The following is a 17,314-nucleotide window of genomic DNA, read 5'->3' as shown; positions in this document are numbered from 1 at the left end:
CTGATATGTATGTATATGTGCACTCTAGGTTTCTTAAAGAGTTAATATTTGTTCCACAGTGTAATAATACATTTATTTGGTTATTATTACACTGTTGTAGTTGAAAAATTCGACAGACGGAAGATAGGCCACTTCTAGATAATTTGGGTACGCTGAATGCAATGGCCCGTGACCCCATACAAAATTTTTAAATCAAAACTTTGCCTAAAATGTAGAAAGTCAGAATATATCGTTGAATTTTCAACGATAATTAGAGGATCTCTAAAGAAAACATATATCATAATACATAAAACAATTTGCAAACTATTTCGATCACATTTGTGGATTTTGAGCAATATTTTGTCACTTTTTTACCGAAAAAATGTTATTTCAACTTTTCGCCATTTATTAGACTAACAATTGTTCCACATCATCAGGAAATAATGGCTGTATTTTATGAAATTTTGAAACAATTTTGCTAAAAAATGTATTTTTCTTTTTTTATTCATCGCTCTCATCATTCACATTTGAATCAAGGCTCCAGCATAAATCAGCCAACGAGCTGTGGTGCGACTTGATGAAAATGGTCGCCGTGTTCATCAGATTCACTGGGCATTTGATTTTCTAATATATCTTGATGATGATGCATGAAATGCACTTTTAAATACATGCTTACGCCAATATTGTTGAACGACTGTAGCATGTTTTCAACCAATATTCTTCATCCATCTTCGTGACGATTACCCAAGACACCAATGATTACAGCTTTCAAATTATCCCATGCAATTGCTTCTTCGCTGTCAATAAACGCTAGGAGCTCATTAAGTAATACATGTATATTTTATCAAATTTAACACAAAATACCGTAAAAAATATTTACCTTCTTTGATTTTTCCATCACACAGACGAATGAAAATGGCCTTTAATGCTGACTATTTTCCCGTTTAACCAACGCTTTGATGAAATTTTTGCCCAGATCCAATTTAATGTGCAATGGAGGTAAACAATATTTTAGAGACATCTTGTACCAATGGGACATTTATTACATTTTGATCCCGATTCGCGATACATCTTTCGGCGGCCAGTCCCGTTTATCATACTGGTTGCCATGCTTAAAGTACCTTGCATCACATTGGCACAGGAAGCACATATTTCTTGTCCAGCCCAACTTTAAACCACGCAGCAATGAGACCACTGTGCTAATTGCAATTGTGACTGAGCTATTTAAATTATCGGTAAACAAGAGAACCGCTTCCAAACTATTTTTCGACGAATCTATGAACATCGCCAGTCGATTGGTTTGTACTGGTAGTTCGGAAGCATTGTGAGCATTACTACATTAATATCATTACAATATTGAAATGTATTTGCCTTATTTCGATCCCAACACCTCGGGTTTCGAGTTGACGACCATGAGCATCGTATATAGCATTTTCAGTTTAAATGAAACCATTTTCAAATTAAATGAAACCTTTTTTTAATTAAATGAAGGCTTTTTCAGGTTAAGCGAAACCATTTTCAAATGAAATAAAACCTTTTCAAGATGGAGCGAGACCTTTTTCAAATTAAATGAAACCTTTTTCAGATGCAATGAAACTTTATTTAAATTAAATTAAACTTTTTTCAAATTAGTTGAAACATCCGAGTGCGAAGAGTAGTAATGCATTTCATGAGTGATAAATAATCGAATGTATTTCTTGTGAGTTTTAGATCCAATTACTGTTTAATATGTAATCAGCATTCTATTATATTCAAAAAGTTCCAAAAATTTCATTTAAATCACATTCATTTCTCAATACTAGGTAATGCAAAATTGAATGCCCCACTTTTCTTAGGACATCGCCCTGGGGGGAAAAATGCATTTTCGAATGTGAAAAGGGTTGTTTTACTGATTATTTTTTCAATTACTATACATTAGACTGCATCACCAAACAAAGTTGCGATTTTTCCGCCGGGATTACAAAATTTATTATATTTTAAGATGTCCACAAAAATATTTCGGAAAAATATTAAGATTTAAGCGAGCTGGACCGATTTGAAAATACCTCCAAAGAAGTTAAGTTTTTTATGAACAAAAATAGTTTCTTAAAGAACTTTTTGAAAAAAGTCCCCTCAGATGACAAATTAGATTAAGCTTAAAAAATCTGCACAAAAATATTTAAAAATCTTTTCAACGGAATTGTAAGAATGAGACTTTTGATGCTGTTTTTTTACTTTTTTCAAAGATTGGTTTCCGAAAAACTTGAATAACTGGGCCAAAAATGTTCTGATTTAGACTTATGGCATCTCAGTAGAAAGGTATTTTAACACTATTTTTATTTCTGGCCAAAAAAACGTCATTCGTGTCCAATCTTGTTTTTTCGAATACCAATACATCTTAATTCAACTTTGAATGACGTTCGTTCATCCTACCTTTCTCTTCCATCCTTTGAATCAGTTTATTAGCAAAGAAATAAAAGGGTGAGAAAAAACCTTTCCAATGATATCTCACAAGTCTAAATCGGAATAGTTAAGGTTCAGTTATACAAGTTTTTCCTATACCAATCTTTGAAAAAAGTTAAAAAACAGCATCAAAAATCCCATTATTACGATTCCGTTCAAATTTTTTTTTTATTTTTTTTAATATTTTTATGCAAATATTTTAAGCTTAAACCGTTTTGTCATTTGAGGGGATTTAAAAAAAAAATCTTTAAGAAACTATTTTTATTCATAAAAAACCCCATTTTTGGAGGTATTTTTAAATCGGTCCAGCTCACTTAAATCTTAATATTTTTCCGAAATATTTTGGTGGACGTCTTAAAATATAATACATTTTATAATTCCAATGGAAAAATAGTACCGACTTTTTTTGTATGGGGAGTGATGCAGTCTACTATACATACATTACATTTTCCCACTGGGATTCTTAAATTATGTATTAAACATATTGATTTAAGGAAAAGGAAATCAACTTAAGCTATTTAGAGCTATTTGCACCATGTCTGTCTAACACTTACCCCAGTTACACATCGTTATCGACGTCTGCTTATAACAGGGAACCGCTAATGCCGATTATGATGTTTAACTGGAAGAAAGTCTTAACCAGACATGATGCAAACGGCTCTAAGTCATAGTTTATAAAATGAATTAAGAGCTTGTCCATTCGTCGCTTTCCGAATTTGGATGATCATGCCCGTAACATAGTTCGCACAGTCATTTTGACTAATTATGTGTGTTCGCTCAGTAATTGTGCCACTTAATAATGCCTTTTACCTTCGAAAATGCCCTTTCTATGGGCTTTAACATGGGATAGTATGCTGGCAAAAATTTCAGTAAATATCCGTTATTATCCACCATATCTCTTATTTCTTTGGATTTATGAATTCTGACATTATTCTCGAGCGCCCTTATGAATTTCTTTCTGGCTACGCCCATGGGACAACCTGCAAGTAAGGGGGAAGCCCCCGACGTTCAGAGTTACAAGCATAATGCCAGTAGTCATAAATCCCAAGAAATAAGAGATATGGTGGATAATAATGGATGCTTACCAAAATTTTTGCACTCTCCTTTGTCCGAACAACTTAATAGTTTCGAGCCTAACACCCCTTAATTTCATTCTGGCTACGACCGTGGCTCTGATCTCCATTAAATTTTATTTAATAGCTCCTGAATAAATACTTGGAAACGGGTCGAATTCATAGTAGAATGAGAAACAATTTGTTGGTGAATATGAAAATGAAAAAAAATATACAAACTAGGGCTGATGATTTCACTCGGGTAATGAGCTACCCGGGTACCGGGGTAGCGGGTGAAGCCCTAATTACCCGGGTACCCGGGCACCCGAAAAATTGTGGAGAGGTAAAAATGAAACGCATTTACGATTATATACCGCAAACGAACTTACATAGGGAACATCTATAAGAATCTTCCATACCATATAGGGAAATATTACAATATATATTCGTATCTAAAGGTAGTAGCAATAATTTTACGATTGTAGAAGTATTAAACTGTAGGGAGCTAAAAAAATAATAATTATAACAGATAATTTCGGTTTTTATAAAATATGACTAGGTAAGAAAGAATGTTACTCATACGCCATGTGTGTATGTATTATTAATGAAATCATAGGCATAACTATTTGTGTGGAGACTCTTCGTATCATGACGCATTTTCATTTGACCGTTTGCAACCTTATTTATCAATCAAGTCAATTATTTGGGAATCCATCTTGATCTCAGGTTTTCGTGGAAATTGCATATTAAAGCGAAAAAAGTCAACTTGCATTAAAAACATTAAGAATGTACTGGCTGCTTGCTGCAAAATCTGAGCTGAGTTTAGACAACAAAATCCTTCTGCACATAGTTATGCTGAAGCCGGTTTGGACATACGCTATGCAACTATGGGGTACTGCGAGTAACTCAAACAGAAATACTACAACGGTATCAAAATAAGGCCCNTTCAAGTCATCTATTGATCCATTTTTCTTATAACTACTTGTGTGTCTAAATCTATAGTATTTAGTTTTAATTATGATAGTCTTATTTTTATCTAGTCTGTAAGATTGTAATCATAGACTGAATAACTGAAACTGAAACAACAAGTTTTTGTTTTGATGCAAGGAGACTAGCAAGTTAACCGAATCGGGGGCCAAACACGATCTTTTCGCCGTAGAGAAGAGTCTTTCGTGTTCGGAGGAAAAGTGAGATCCACGGATGTTAATTCTAAGCCAGAGGAAAGCTGGACCATTTCAACTTCCAGAAAAAAAAAAACAAAAAAAAAAANTTATCCTTCAGTTCTTTTTTGATTAACATTAATATTCAAACATTTCAAAGTAATGGAACGCTATGAGATAGTTCAGAGAAGATTTGTTCCTTTTTCGTTCTCTGTAACAAAGTTCCTGGCACTTTAGCTCCCAAATTGTTCTTCGAGAGTAAGTTCCTCAGAATTTTGTACCCGTTTTTTTCTTTGCCAAAACGTTCAGGAGAAATTTGTTAACATTTTGTTCTCTTAGAAATATTCCCGAAAGTATTGTTCGCATTTTCTTCTCTCTGGGAACGTTCCACAGGGTTTAGTTCTTATATAATTCCCAATGAGAACGTTCTCGTCAGTTTTGTTCTCATTTTGGTTTTGGTTTTGACGCGTTCTTGGGAACAAAACTACGACAATGACATTTAGTTTCGATCATACATTTTGTTCTCGGTCCCTGTTTTAAAATATTAATATTTAATATTCTTTAAAATATACATACATACATATGTACACATGCATGTATGTATATGCATTTACAAAAACTAGAAGTTTGAATTTAAGTACAGAAACTAATGTTTTAATTTACTTTTCTTGCCTCCGTCTACTCAGGCAAGCGGTTAGGTGTACATAGTCGCGTACATTCTAGACATAAAAAAATAATTATAAAAAAAAAATTTTCCCACTGGAAAAAAAAATATTAATCTTCACCAAAAAGATTATACAAGAAGCTTTATGTCGCACTACCCGGGTGTTTTTCGTTTAACCGGCACCAACATATGTATATTACCCGGATACCCGGGCAAATCGGGTAATACCCGGCTACCCGGGTAATAAAAGCCCCGGGTAACACTCGGGTAATCGGGTACCCGGGTAACCGGGTACCCGGGTATCATCAGCTCTAATACAAACCTTATCAGTTTAAAGCCCAAATATAGCATCAGTTTAAATGAAACTTTTTTCAAATTAAATGAAACCATTTTCAAACAAAGCGAAACCTTTTTCAAATTAAATGAAACGTTTTTCAGGTCGAGTGAAACCTTTTTCAAATTAAATGAGACCCTTTTCAGATTAAGCGAAACCTTTTTCAAATTAAATGAAACCTTTTTCAGATTCAATGAAACTTTTTTCAAATTAAATGAAACCATTTTCAAACAAAGCGAAACCTTTTTCAAATTAAATGAAACCTTTTTCAGATTCAATGAAACTTTATTCAAATTAAATGAAACTCCCTTTTTTCGTTTACTGTGAATTCGCTGTTATGCGTTGCTTTTCTTTATGGTTAAGGCATATTATATTAGTTATAGCAGTAAAAAATCTGCTTTTTATAATTTTATACCAATTTATATACTTGGACTTTAAACTGCCAAAGTTTGTATATTTTTTCATATTCATATTCCTCAACAATTTGTTTCTCTTTCTACTATGAATTCGACCCGTTTTCAAGTATTTATTCAGGAGCTTAATCTGAAAAAGGTTTCGATTGATTTGAAAATGGTTTCATTTAATTTGAAAAAAGTTTCATTTAAACTGAAAATGCTATATAGCATTTTCAGTTCAAATGAAACTTTTTCCAAATTAAATGAAACCATTTTCAAACAAAACGAAGCCTTTTTCAAACTAAATGAAACCTTTTTCAGGTCAAGCGAAACCATTTTCAAATTAAATGAAACCTTTTCCAGAAAAAGCGGAACCTTTTTCAAATTGAATGAAACCTTTTTCAGATTCAATGAAACTTTATTCAAATTAAAAGAAACTTCCTTTTAAGAATGTTTCGTTTAATTTGAAAAAAGTTTCCTTTAATTTGAATAAAGTTTTCATTTAATCTGAAAACGGTTTGGCTTTATCTGAAAAAGGTTTCATTCAATAGGAAAATGGTTTCGCTTAACCTGAAAAAGGTTTCATTTAATTTGAAAAAGGTTTCACTTAATTTGAAAATGGTTTCATTTAAACTGAAAATGCTATATTTTAATACCGGGCGAAAATATATTCCCAGGTGTTGCGCAAGCACAATTTGATGTGCTTGTGTTAATTTGAGTTGGCGCGCCCTTTCTTCCAAGCAATTTTGCGTTATTTCGATGTCCTTGCATGTTGGAGTAACGTTAGATGGCTCATAAAGTGAATATGAAGACTCAGGCATAGACTCACACTTTAATGCTTTTATATTGCTCAGTTGGGTGTGATTTTTTCGGAATTGGAACGGTCTTTGTGCTGATGGAACATTTTCAAACTCATATATAGCATTTTCAGTTTAAATAAAACGATTTTCAATTTAAGTGAAACCCTTTTCAAATTAAATTAAACCCTTTTCAGGTTAAGCGAAACCATTTTTAAATTAAATTAAACCCTTTTCAGATAAAGCGAAACCTTTTTCAAATTAAATGAAACCTTTTTCAGTTTCAATGAAACTTTATTCAAATTAAATGACACTTTTTTCAAATTAGATAAAACATTCTTAAAAGGAAGTTTCCTTTAATTTGAATAAAATTTCATTGAATCTGAAAAAGGTTTCATTTAATTTGAAAAAGGTTTCGCTTTATCTGAAAAAGGTTTCATTTAATTTGAAGATGGTTTCTCTTGACCTGAAAAAGTTTTCATTTAATTTGAAAAAGGGTTCGCTTTGTTCGAATATGGTTTCATTTAAGTAGAAATAGGGTTTCGCTTTGTTTGAAAATGGTTTCATTTAATTTGAAAAAGTTTAATTTAAACTGAAAATGCTTTAGCTTCGATTTATGTCGGTTCATTCCAACAAATATTTTGTTCACACACAAATAACCATTAGCTGGATCGTGATTTCCAGGGTTTGACCACAACATCCGAATGCCAAAAGCCATACATTTGGGTTTACCTCGTCCCCAAAGTTTCAATCCATCTATGCAAGTTGTGCTTGTAATCGAGAGAGCCTAATTCACAGTTTTCTTCACTGAAAAATTTAAATATTTTTGTAAAGTATTGCTGTTTCGTGAGCAATCTTTCTGCGGCTGGGCATAGTCACGAATTTGCCTCAAATCAAGGCGAATTTATATAAGGTGGTGTTGTTTCATCGGCTGTGAGTAGCATGTGATTGTAAAAATTTTGTATTTCGCTAGTGAGTAAGTGAAAACGTGAGAGTTTCTATATATTTGCTGTCGCCCTTTCTCCTTCGGGGAAGAATAGCGAGAAATTGGAGAATGGCCCGCTAAAAGCAAAAACAAAATACATGTAATTGTTGTATTTGTTGAAACGATACCACCTTATATACATTCGCCTTGCCACAAATGCAATAAACAAAATTGAAATTTCGATGATATAAACCATACTGTGGCGAATGGGATAATGACAGAATATTCTATGGCAACTAACAGTGTAAGGGCCGTTAACCTATCTGTTTTAAACTAAAGTCAAATCATTAAACTTACCCACAGAAAATTCTATAGAAATTTATGTAGTTAGGTTTAACTAATGATTTCACTATACTTTCAAATAGATAAGTTGAGCCGTTAACTAAAAAGAAAAGTGAAAGGTTGAAAAAACATTTTTTCAGCAAAAAAAGTAAAAATATTGCCTACAATCCACAAATGCAATTGAAATAGTTTGCAAGTGGTTTTATTGTATCCTCATATGTATATGCTTCCTTAACAGATCCATTAGTTTTCGTTGGAAATTCAACATATATTCAGACTTTCAGAGAAAAACCCCTACCCAAACCCGAAACTGTTAACACCATTGAATTCAGCGTACCAAAATTATCTAGAAATGACCTATCTCCCGTCTGTCGAAAAAAGTTGAAAAAACTAAACAGTGTTAATATTTTTTTTACGTGAAATTTGTATTAGTAAGATTTTAAACATTAGTTGATGTACATATAAAACACCTAGGACCGTTTTCTCAAGTGATTTTAAAATGTATCTGTCTTTAAACACAAATTTTGTTCTGAAACAAGTAAAGAAGTATAAGTTCGTGCGAAACCGAACTATATATACCCGGCGCACGTATTAAATATCGTTTTTTCAGAAGAGTATTTTTCCCAATGTCAAACAGTTTCAATAATATGCTATGATGTATTGAAATAATTGGACCAAATTTGGTGGAAATCGGTAAGGCGGTTATCGATATATACTTCTGTAGTCATAAGTGGGTGGTGCCAAGCCCATTTAACAAAAATCTGCAATCTTGTGTCTTGTTAAAAGATTGTTGTAAGTTGGCATCTTTAGTTATTGAAAGACCGGAGTTTCCGTATATCTGAAATTTACTGTTATATGGTAAGTGGCAGTAATTTTAGTCCGATTACAAAAATTTTCAACATATTGCTTTTTTGCGCCAAGGTTGGTAAATACGCCGAGTTTGGTAGAAATTGATAAACCGGGTACCGAGATACACATATGTAGGCGTAAGTGAGCGCCCATTTTCCAAAAATTTCCCTAAAAATCATTTGCTGCTAAGAGGTCATTGCATATATTGATTTTGAGTAAATTAGCTTAAATAGTTACTAATTTATCGTAGTTTTCGTATTTCTGAAAATTACAGTTATATGGGAGGTGGACTTGGTTCTTGTCTGATTTCAAAAAATTTCAACGTGTTTCTTAGTGAGGCCCTAAGCAATGTTTCCACCGAGTTTGGTAGGGATTGGTAAAGGGACCACGGAGATACAGCATTTAATCATAAGTGGGCGGGGCCACGCCCATTTTCCAAAAATTTTATAACTGTTATTTTATGCCAAAATTCTACGTCAAATACCAACTTTCAACAATTTGGATCCAGTATTTGCGGAAATATCTTAGTTTTTGTATATTTCGAAAATATTGTTATATGATAGGTGGGCGTGGTTATTGCCCGATTTCGCCCATTTTCAATCCCTACCTATAAAGGGCAACCTACTTACCAAATTTCGTTGACGTATATCAATTTTTTCTCGAGTTATCGTGTACACGGACAGACGGACAGACGGACGAACGGACAGACATGGCTTAATCGATTTCTCTTTTCATTCTGAGCATTTATGTATATATTTGTCTATATCTATCTCGATTCGTTTTGGCTGTTACAAACAACCGTTATGCGAACAAAGTTATAATAGTCTTGTGCCCAAGTGCGATCGGGTATAAAAATATAGAAATTTTAAAACCTACATGAGAAAACGGTACTTAGTTGTACAAAGATTTGTAATAATAAATTGAAACTAATAACAATAAATATTTATAGGTGCAATGAAAATAATAATAATAAATATTATCGGTTATTTAAAAAAGTTTTAAAGGTAATTTTATTGGTTGGCATTGGATTGTATTTCTATTGGACACTTTTACTTGTTTTAGGCTTCGCGGCATAGATTTTACCGAAATTTTGTGGTACAATTTTTATTATATTTCCTACGTTATCATTCTATTTTGAATAAGTAAAAATCTTGTTTAGGAGTAGATCTTACAAATCCGCAGTGGAATCCAAGCCCATATTTGAAGCTAGATACTCTAAAAGAAGATATTTCATTCCTTGAATAACGATTTTGTTGTTCGTTTGGTATGAATAACAACGTTTTACCTAGAGCTCTTGTTAACAGTCGATTATCCGGTTAACCGATTATTCGAATAGTCGAGTAGCAACTTTTGCATTGACTGAAAATCGAATAGCAAGTATTCGATCGTTTCATTAACTTCGACTAGTCGTGCAATTGATTAACTGTTATTATTTGAATAGTGAAAAATGTTTAAATACAAATTTTTTCTCACTTCAAAACCAAAAATTTGCCTTATCCAAAATGAGTTTACGTAAGCGTAGCTGGGTGTGGAACTTCTTTTCTAACTCCGAAGGTGGAAAAGAAGTCAAGTGTACAATATGTGGACAAAAAATGGCCTATAATAATTCGACGTCGTCTTTGGCAACCCATTTCAAGGCCATTCGTAAAAGGAACAAGGAGCAGGACCTGGAAATGTATGTTTATGTTAACGAACTAATAAGTGGTAATTTTCCATAGTTTATCCTCCCCAGGATCACAGATGTAGCCAAAGTGAATGTGCCGAACCAAGCCCGGCAAAAAGTTTCAAGCGTAGAAGAAAAAACGAAGATGGCGAAACTATTTCAAACGAGCGCCAAGAGACCATGTCTCGTGCCTGGATTCCATGAGTTTATGAAGGTGATGGATGCACTTTGAATTTTGCTATAAGTCACGTATTCATCTTCATCATAATTCATGCGGTACCATACCATTTTTGGTACTACAGTATATTTTGCTTAGCTGCACATCCTGCTTTGCACGAAAAACTTGTGCACTTAACCGAAAAAGGCACTTAAGCGAATTTTCTTTACTACTTCAATGAGGAAGGTATCCAAATCCCTATGAAACCAAATAATGGAGAAGCACTTACCACGTAGAAATTACTGCAAGCGAAATTTTTACCGAATAGTATCTAATTATCTATACAACTACATAAATTTATAGCCATTTTCGTTGTTCTGCGAGATGAACAAAATAAATAAAAAGTTGTAAAATTAGGCAATGCAGGTAAACGTAATACTTTCTTTGATAATTGATACCAGTCGCACAATTTTTAAGGCAGGTATCGCCAATGTCCAGGTATGCTAAATGCATCTATCGGAGCAGTTTCCTTATAAATGTTAAAAATAATGCCTCTGATGCGCATTTTGGGGTAGGTATCTTAAATGTGCACTTAAGCATAGAGGCAGCAAAGCAAAATATACTGTATAAATACTCAAAGCCTATCAACCGCAAAACTTATGAAATATTGAAAGAAAACAACTATTCGAATAGTCGAATCTGTCAAGTAATCGAATGAAAACCACTAGTCGATTATGAACGGTTAGTCGAAAGTGAGCGGTTAATCGATTAAATGTATTCGATTATTTTTTGAAACAACTTTTTCTATTCGATTAACCGATTAATCGGTTAGTCGATTAACAAGAGCTCTAGTTTTACCGCTTGAATTTCCAAATATCTTCGGTTGAAATGCCCGAAAAATTTACCAACTCAATGCACAAAAAATGTTCCTACTTCAGGATATTAATTTTTCTCAAAGTGAAAAGATTTTATATTTTTCCGAAAGCTATACGCTTTTTACTTTTAAGTTTGCATTGGAAACCGAATGACTCTCCAACAGTTATGGTGGGCATCTGGGTCAACTATATTGAATCACTGAAAATAGCGTTTTTCAATTTCTAATTTTGTAAAATGCTAAAAACACATTTTCGTGCCATAGAGTGAGCTCTGGTTAAGCGATTTATTTCTTCACCCTAAGTACCGAAGTTTATTATTTATTGCAAGCTTCTAATTGTGACAGAGAAATTCAAATACATATCAATTTATTATTTCCATGGCCCTCGGGATTTTTAAAGGAACTGCTGTCTGATTACTTCAGCAGCTATTTAGCTACCTTTCATGCCACAAAAATTCATTCCTGTTATATTTCCGGGATCTTCTTCAGATAGTTTAATACCACGAGATATTATATATATAACTAGGTGTAGATTTCTGTTAAAAATTTTTGACACTGGAGCAGGTGGAGCCCGCATAGTTCATTTAAAGGAACATCAACTTAACATATGAAAATACTTATAATCTAAAGGCTATTATAATCGCATACAGCAAAAAGTTTTACCTTTCTTTCATAGAGCGAAAATGAGGAAAAACATATTGCACATATAATTCTTTTACTGGGGTAGTTTTGGGAAATCAGAAATAATCAAGTTATAATAAAAAGAATATTTCGATGTTGTTAAAAGGAAACATTTTTTTATCGTGCCGAAATCCTCACAACGTACAGGGGTGGACTTTTACGGCTTTGTTTTTCGTATGGAGAACAAGCCAGTGTAATGTATGTATACGTAAGTACTGTATAAAAAAACTATTACTTCATATTGACTATTCCCATGCGAGATATTGTTGCCGGTGAAGCATGACACACCTCATCTGTCTCGAAGATGAAATTCACATTGCTGCCGAATTGTATACGCCAGCCAGATGGCAGCGTCAGTAATCTGGAATAATGGAAAATATAATTAATTCTGAAGTAGCAAAATTATTTTCTGTCGAAACGACGAGCATGAGATCGTTTTTAGGTCTCATTATTTTACGATCTGGGCGGTCAATTTAACAAACATTCGATAGAGGACATTCCAAAAAAAATTTCCCAGTCCCTCTCACCTCTTTGACTTGCACAGCGAACGTTCACCGTTTACCGGTATTCTAGAAGCATAGACAGACGGATCAACTCGTTATTTCGGAATTATCTCGGGAATTAACTGACGTTGATCGGGATTAAGCCCTCGAGTTAATTCACAAAATAATTGCGGATCAGGGGCATTTGCAATGACATCACTGATCCAAACGGCCCGCTGTTGTCTATTGTGAATGCAAAATGAACGAAGCAAACCAGTAAGCAAACAAAGTAAGTGAGTTTGGCATCCGCGTTAGCTGAATGGTGAGAACACCGTCCTATAATTCGGTAGGGTCCAGGTTCGATCCCCGTTGGGACCAATGTTCATAAATTAAATTTTTTAATTAAAATTGTTTGACGTAGAATATGTCTTGCGTTTCGGTATGGATGCCTTGCTCAAATGTTGTAGTTGTACTTTTTAGAGCTTCACAAAAAAGCTTATTGCACGATAAGAAATGAAGCGATTTCAAAGAAAAATGCATCGTTTCTAAAAAAAATCTCAAACCGACGGGTCTCCTTTTAATAGTGATCACTTCGTTTTCTGTCGTATAAACAAACATTAGTTTATTTTGGGGTAAATTTTGGGCATTTAAAGTGCTTTAGCAACATAGGTTCTGCAGATATAACTTCCTTTTCCTTTTATATAAAGTCCTTTTCGGACTATAAGTTCTCTACAGCAATAGAAATATTAGCCCTGCTCCAGATACTTCACGATTTGCAGGTTTAACAGGATTTACAGGAAAAGCTGTTTTCGCCATTAATAAACCTTATTGAAGGTGGCCACCGGGAACAGCTTCCTGTAAAAACCTGGAAATCGCGAAGCACCTGGAACGCAACTATTATTGTGTACAAATTTAATATGGATTTACCAAAAATATTTCATTTTAAAGCAAAAAATTTTTTGGAAAATTTGCAAATATTTTTATTACCAGAATGCTGGCAAACCGCCCCACCAAATAATTTTTGTTGCCGGCAGTAAGAAAACTTGTCGCCCTCGGACACAAATACATATATTGCCGGTAATATCGCCATCGTATCGATTTCTTAATACCAGTCTCTCTAAAACGTCCGCCGTAGGCAAGTCGCCTGGGCGCGTCCTTTTCTTATTACCTGAATGAGTCGTTTTCTTATCGCTTCAGGCGATATTTGGAATAATTTTTTTCTTTTTAACACTTCATTTATTTTTTGTATACAAAATTGGAACTTGGAAACGGCATTCATTATTTCTTTCGCTGTGGGGCTTCCTATTTTTACCTTCCTTTTATTAGCTCGGGATGTAACTATGTAATATTGATGCGCCTAAAAGATGCAGCGATTTCTATTCTCAAGTTACATACCTGATGACAGTACGAATGGCAATTATAATAGGGAGGTTTTAGTTTTTTAAACTATAATTTTATTTCAATCCTGTCTTTGGATTATACTGTTGACGCGAATTTTATAAGTTTGTTAATTTTTTATAACTTATTTATTTCAAAATTGACATGAAAGAAATGATGTTTCCGATTTGTCACCGCAGCAATAAATCGGTGAGTCGCCAATTTGTTGCCGTTGACGATTGTTGCCTATTTCTCATGTTATGCATGGTGGGCGCTCTAATGATCGTGATTTTGTTTTCTTGGTATTGGTTGATACCTTTTCTGTATGTTTATTTGATTTAAAATAAATGGGAATGCAAGCGCAAGAACAGTTAGGGTGCTGCAAGTGACAAAAGGAGACCAAAAACAAATGGCGCAGATCAAGGAAAATATTGTTACGATTATCCTTGTTGAGTTGACGGATTTCCTAAAATTCCTTGGGTTCGTACGGCTGCATTGTTACATAAACGTTTAAGATTTCCAAATTACGGTGCAGTTAACTTTATTGTACAACAAACACTGTGCAATACTTGTTAAGGCAATAACAACAATTAACAATACTTGATAAAGCAATTACTACACTTTAAAAACTTGTTAACACAATTGATCTCTGTTTTACAACTGAACTTGTAGCTTTCTGATTCTGATTATCTGCTCCGCTTCGCACTCATGGCAACTCTCGATGGTTCTGCTATCTATCGCTCATTCTATTATTCTCGCGGTGTTCGCAGTATTCTTCCTTTTGACGTTTCTTGCCATTTTCTTATCGTCCCGATCAGACACACTTGCTGTTCCGAACGCTGCAAGCCTTTCCAAGTGGACCTCTTGCATCTTGGTTCTCGATCTCCCAACGGTCTGAATCCGATACACTTCGTCATTCAACAGTTTGACAACCTTATACGGACCTTCCCAGTTGCACTGTAGTTTTGGGGACAAACCTTTCTTCCGTTGTGGATTGTACAGCAACACTATACTCCCCTCTTAGAAACCCTCGGAGTTCGTCACCTTATCATTCCTGGCCTTCATATTGTCACTCATAATTTGAGTACGCTGTCTCACAAGAGCATGAACTCTCTTAGCTCCTCTTCCAGGATGTTGGACGTCTATTTTCCAATTCTCCTTGCATCGCCAATTAATGCTAACTTAAGGTCAGTAGGTAAAGGGAGCTCACTGCCGAAGATTGCCTTTGCAGGAGTTTTACCCGTTGTTTCACGCACTGATGACCGGTACCCCATCAGGAACTAGGGTATGTGGACATCCCGCTTCTTGTCCACGACTTCCGGAAAATGCTCTTCCAGGGTTCGGTTGAACCGTTCCAGCATGCCATCTGATTGGGGATGAAGAGCCGTTGTTCGACTTTTCCGGATACCCAGTATCTGGCACATCTCTTGGAACACCGACGATTCCCTGGTCAGAGTACAGCTCTATAGGTACAACGTATCTCGCAAACCAATTGTAATTACATCCGCTACTATTTTAACCTTCTGGTTTGGAATCGGGTATACCTCCGGCCATTTGCTAAATTAGTCCATACACGCACGTATCTATAGCGCCTCCATTTCAAAGTGATATTGTTTGCCAATTTTAGTCTAACAGTGTGGAAGTTTCAAATGGCTAAAAATTACCCTTGATTTTTTATATTTTTTTGTCGCGTTTGCTTCCATATAACGAATAAACACAATTTATTTTTATATGGAAGAAATCCGCAACACCTTCGGCGAAAAAAAAATTCTAAAAAATCAACGGTGGTTTTTAGCCACTTGAAGCTTGCATATTGTTAGACTAAAATTGAATGGGCTATAAAACTGCGTACTCAAAAAAATTCCAACACTTCTGAAAAAAAAGTTTGAAATTTAGGTGAAAACTTGTTGAATTTTTTGTAGTCTTTTAAGTTTAAAACTTGGGTTTATGTGGATTTTGTTAGAGAATGAACTGTATTTTAATTGAAAATTCCTAAAAATAAAACAAAAACACGAGTGGGAAACAATATCACTTTGAAATGGGGGTGCTATCGTATTGGTCAATACTGTATTTGTTTCCTAGTCTGCTCATAGGAAATGGACCGGCCACATCATGGCAATCTGCTCGAATCGTGCGCCTGAATTATACTGCTTCATCTGGACATGACTTCTGGATTTCGGCCCCTTAGCTGCAATGCACTCCGCGCAGTTAGCAATCAACTCTGCGACCGATTGCCGACAACCAACCCAATATAGTCTCTGCTTGATCTTCTCCAGGGGCTTTGTGATTCCCACGTTCCCTCCACTGGGACCGTTATGGAACTCCTTGAGAACGTCACGAACTCTTACCCTTGGAACTACTATTAAATTTCGGGAGCACTGACCATCTTGACTTTCCCATACCCTATGCAAACAGCCAGATATCAACTTTAAGCTGTTCCATTGTGCCTTTGCGATTGGGCTCTCCGCTGCCATTTGCTCCTTAGTTGGCCGTCTGCTCATCTCCTGTCCATGCATCAAAAGCTATAGATCTGGATCTTCCTGCTGACACTTTCGTAGCTGTTCTTCCTTCCATTGGTGTTATTCTCGTTAACCGGACGAGTATAATGTCTTCTTTGGCCTCAGCCTTTGAGCAGTGTTTACATTCCAAGCTACATGGTCGACGGGGCATGGCATCAGCACTTCCCTTGCGGTGCTCAATAGCGAAGTAATAACTTTGCAATCTCAATCCACAGAGCTTGCTATCCTACTGGATTCTTGAACTAGATTAGCCACTTCAGCGGGCATGATCCGTTCGAACTCGGAAACTTTGCCCATAGAGATACTTGTGAACATGTTTGACGCACTCCATAAACGCTAGTAATTCTCTCCGAGTTACGCAGTAGTTCCTCTCTGGTTTTCCAATCGACCGGCTATAGTACGCAACTACCTTCTCCTGGCCGTCAGTTACCTGCGACAGTACGCCTCCTATGTCATAACCACTATCATCCGTATCCAAAACAAATGTTGCACCTGGAACCGGATACGCTAGCATAGATGCAGTACATAGCCGTTCCTTCAGAGCTTGGAAATCCTCCTCCTGTTCGTAGTTCCACTCGCAGCGCTGACGAAATTCGGAACAAATCGGCGATAGTAAGTGCAT

The 17,314-nt window shown here is 35.2% G+C and overlaps 1 protein-coding gene across 1 annotated transcript in view; it reads right to left on the bottom strand.

The window, feature by feature from the left end:
• The window catches only part of LOC108363135 (cytoplasmic dynein 2 heavy chain 1-like), a 67,975-nt gene extending 50,661 nt beyond the window's left edge, over positions 1–17,314 (bottom strand). Inside the window, exons 1-2 of the mRNA XM_017616404.1 lie at positions 17,094–17,314; positions 12,550–12,702 (exon numbers count right to left, since the gene is read on the bottom strand). Of these exons, the coding sequence (XP_017471893.1) occupies positions 12,550–12,702; positions 17,094–17,314 (374 nt within the window). The remainder of the gene's footprint in view (positions 1–12,549; positions 12,703–17,093) is intronic.

Source organism: Rhagoletis zephyria, unplaced genomic scaffold (assembly GCF_001687245.7).
Source record: "Rhagoletis zephyria isolate East Lansing unplaced genomic scaffold, Rhagoletis_zephyria_1.1 Rzeph_scaffold_01197, whole genome shotgun sequence".
Taxonomy (NCBI): Eukaryota; Metazoa; Arthropoda; class Insecta; order Diptera; family Tephritidae; genus Rhagoletis; species Rhagoletis zephyria.
The sequence above is the reverse complement of the archived record's forward strand: the minus strand, read 5'-3'. Positions and strand labels throughout refer to the sequence as shown.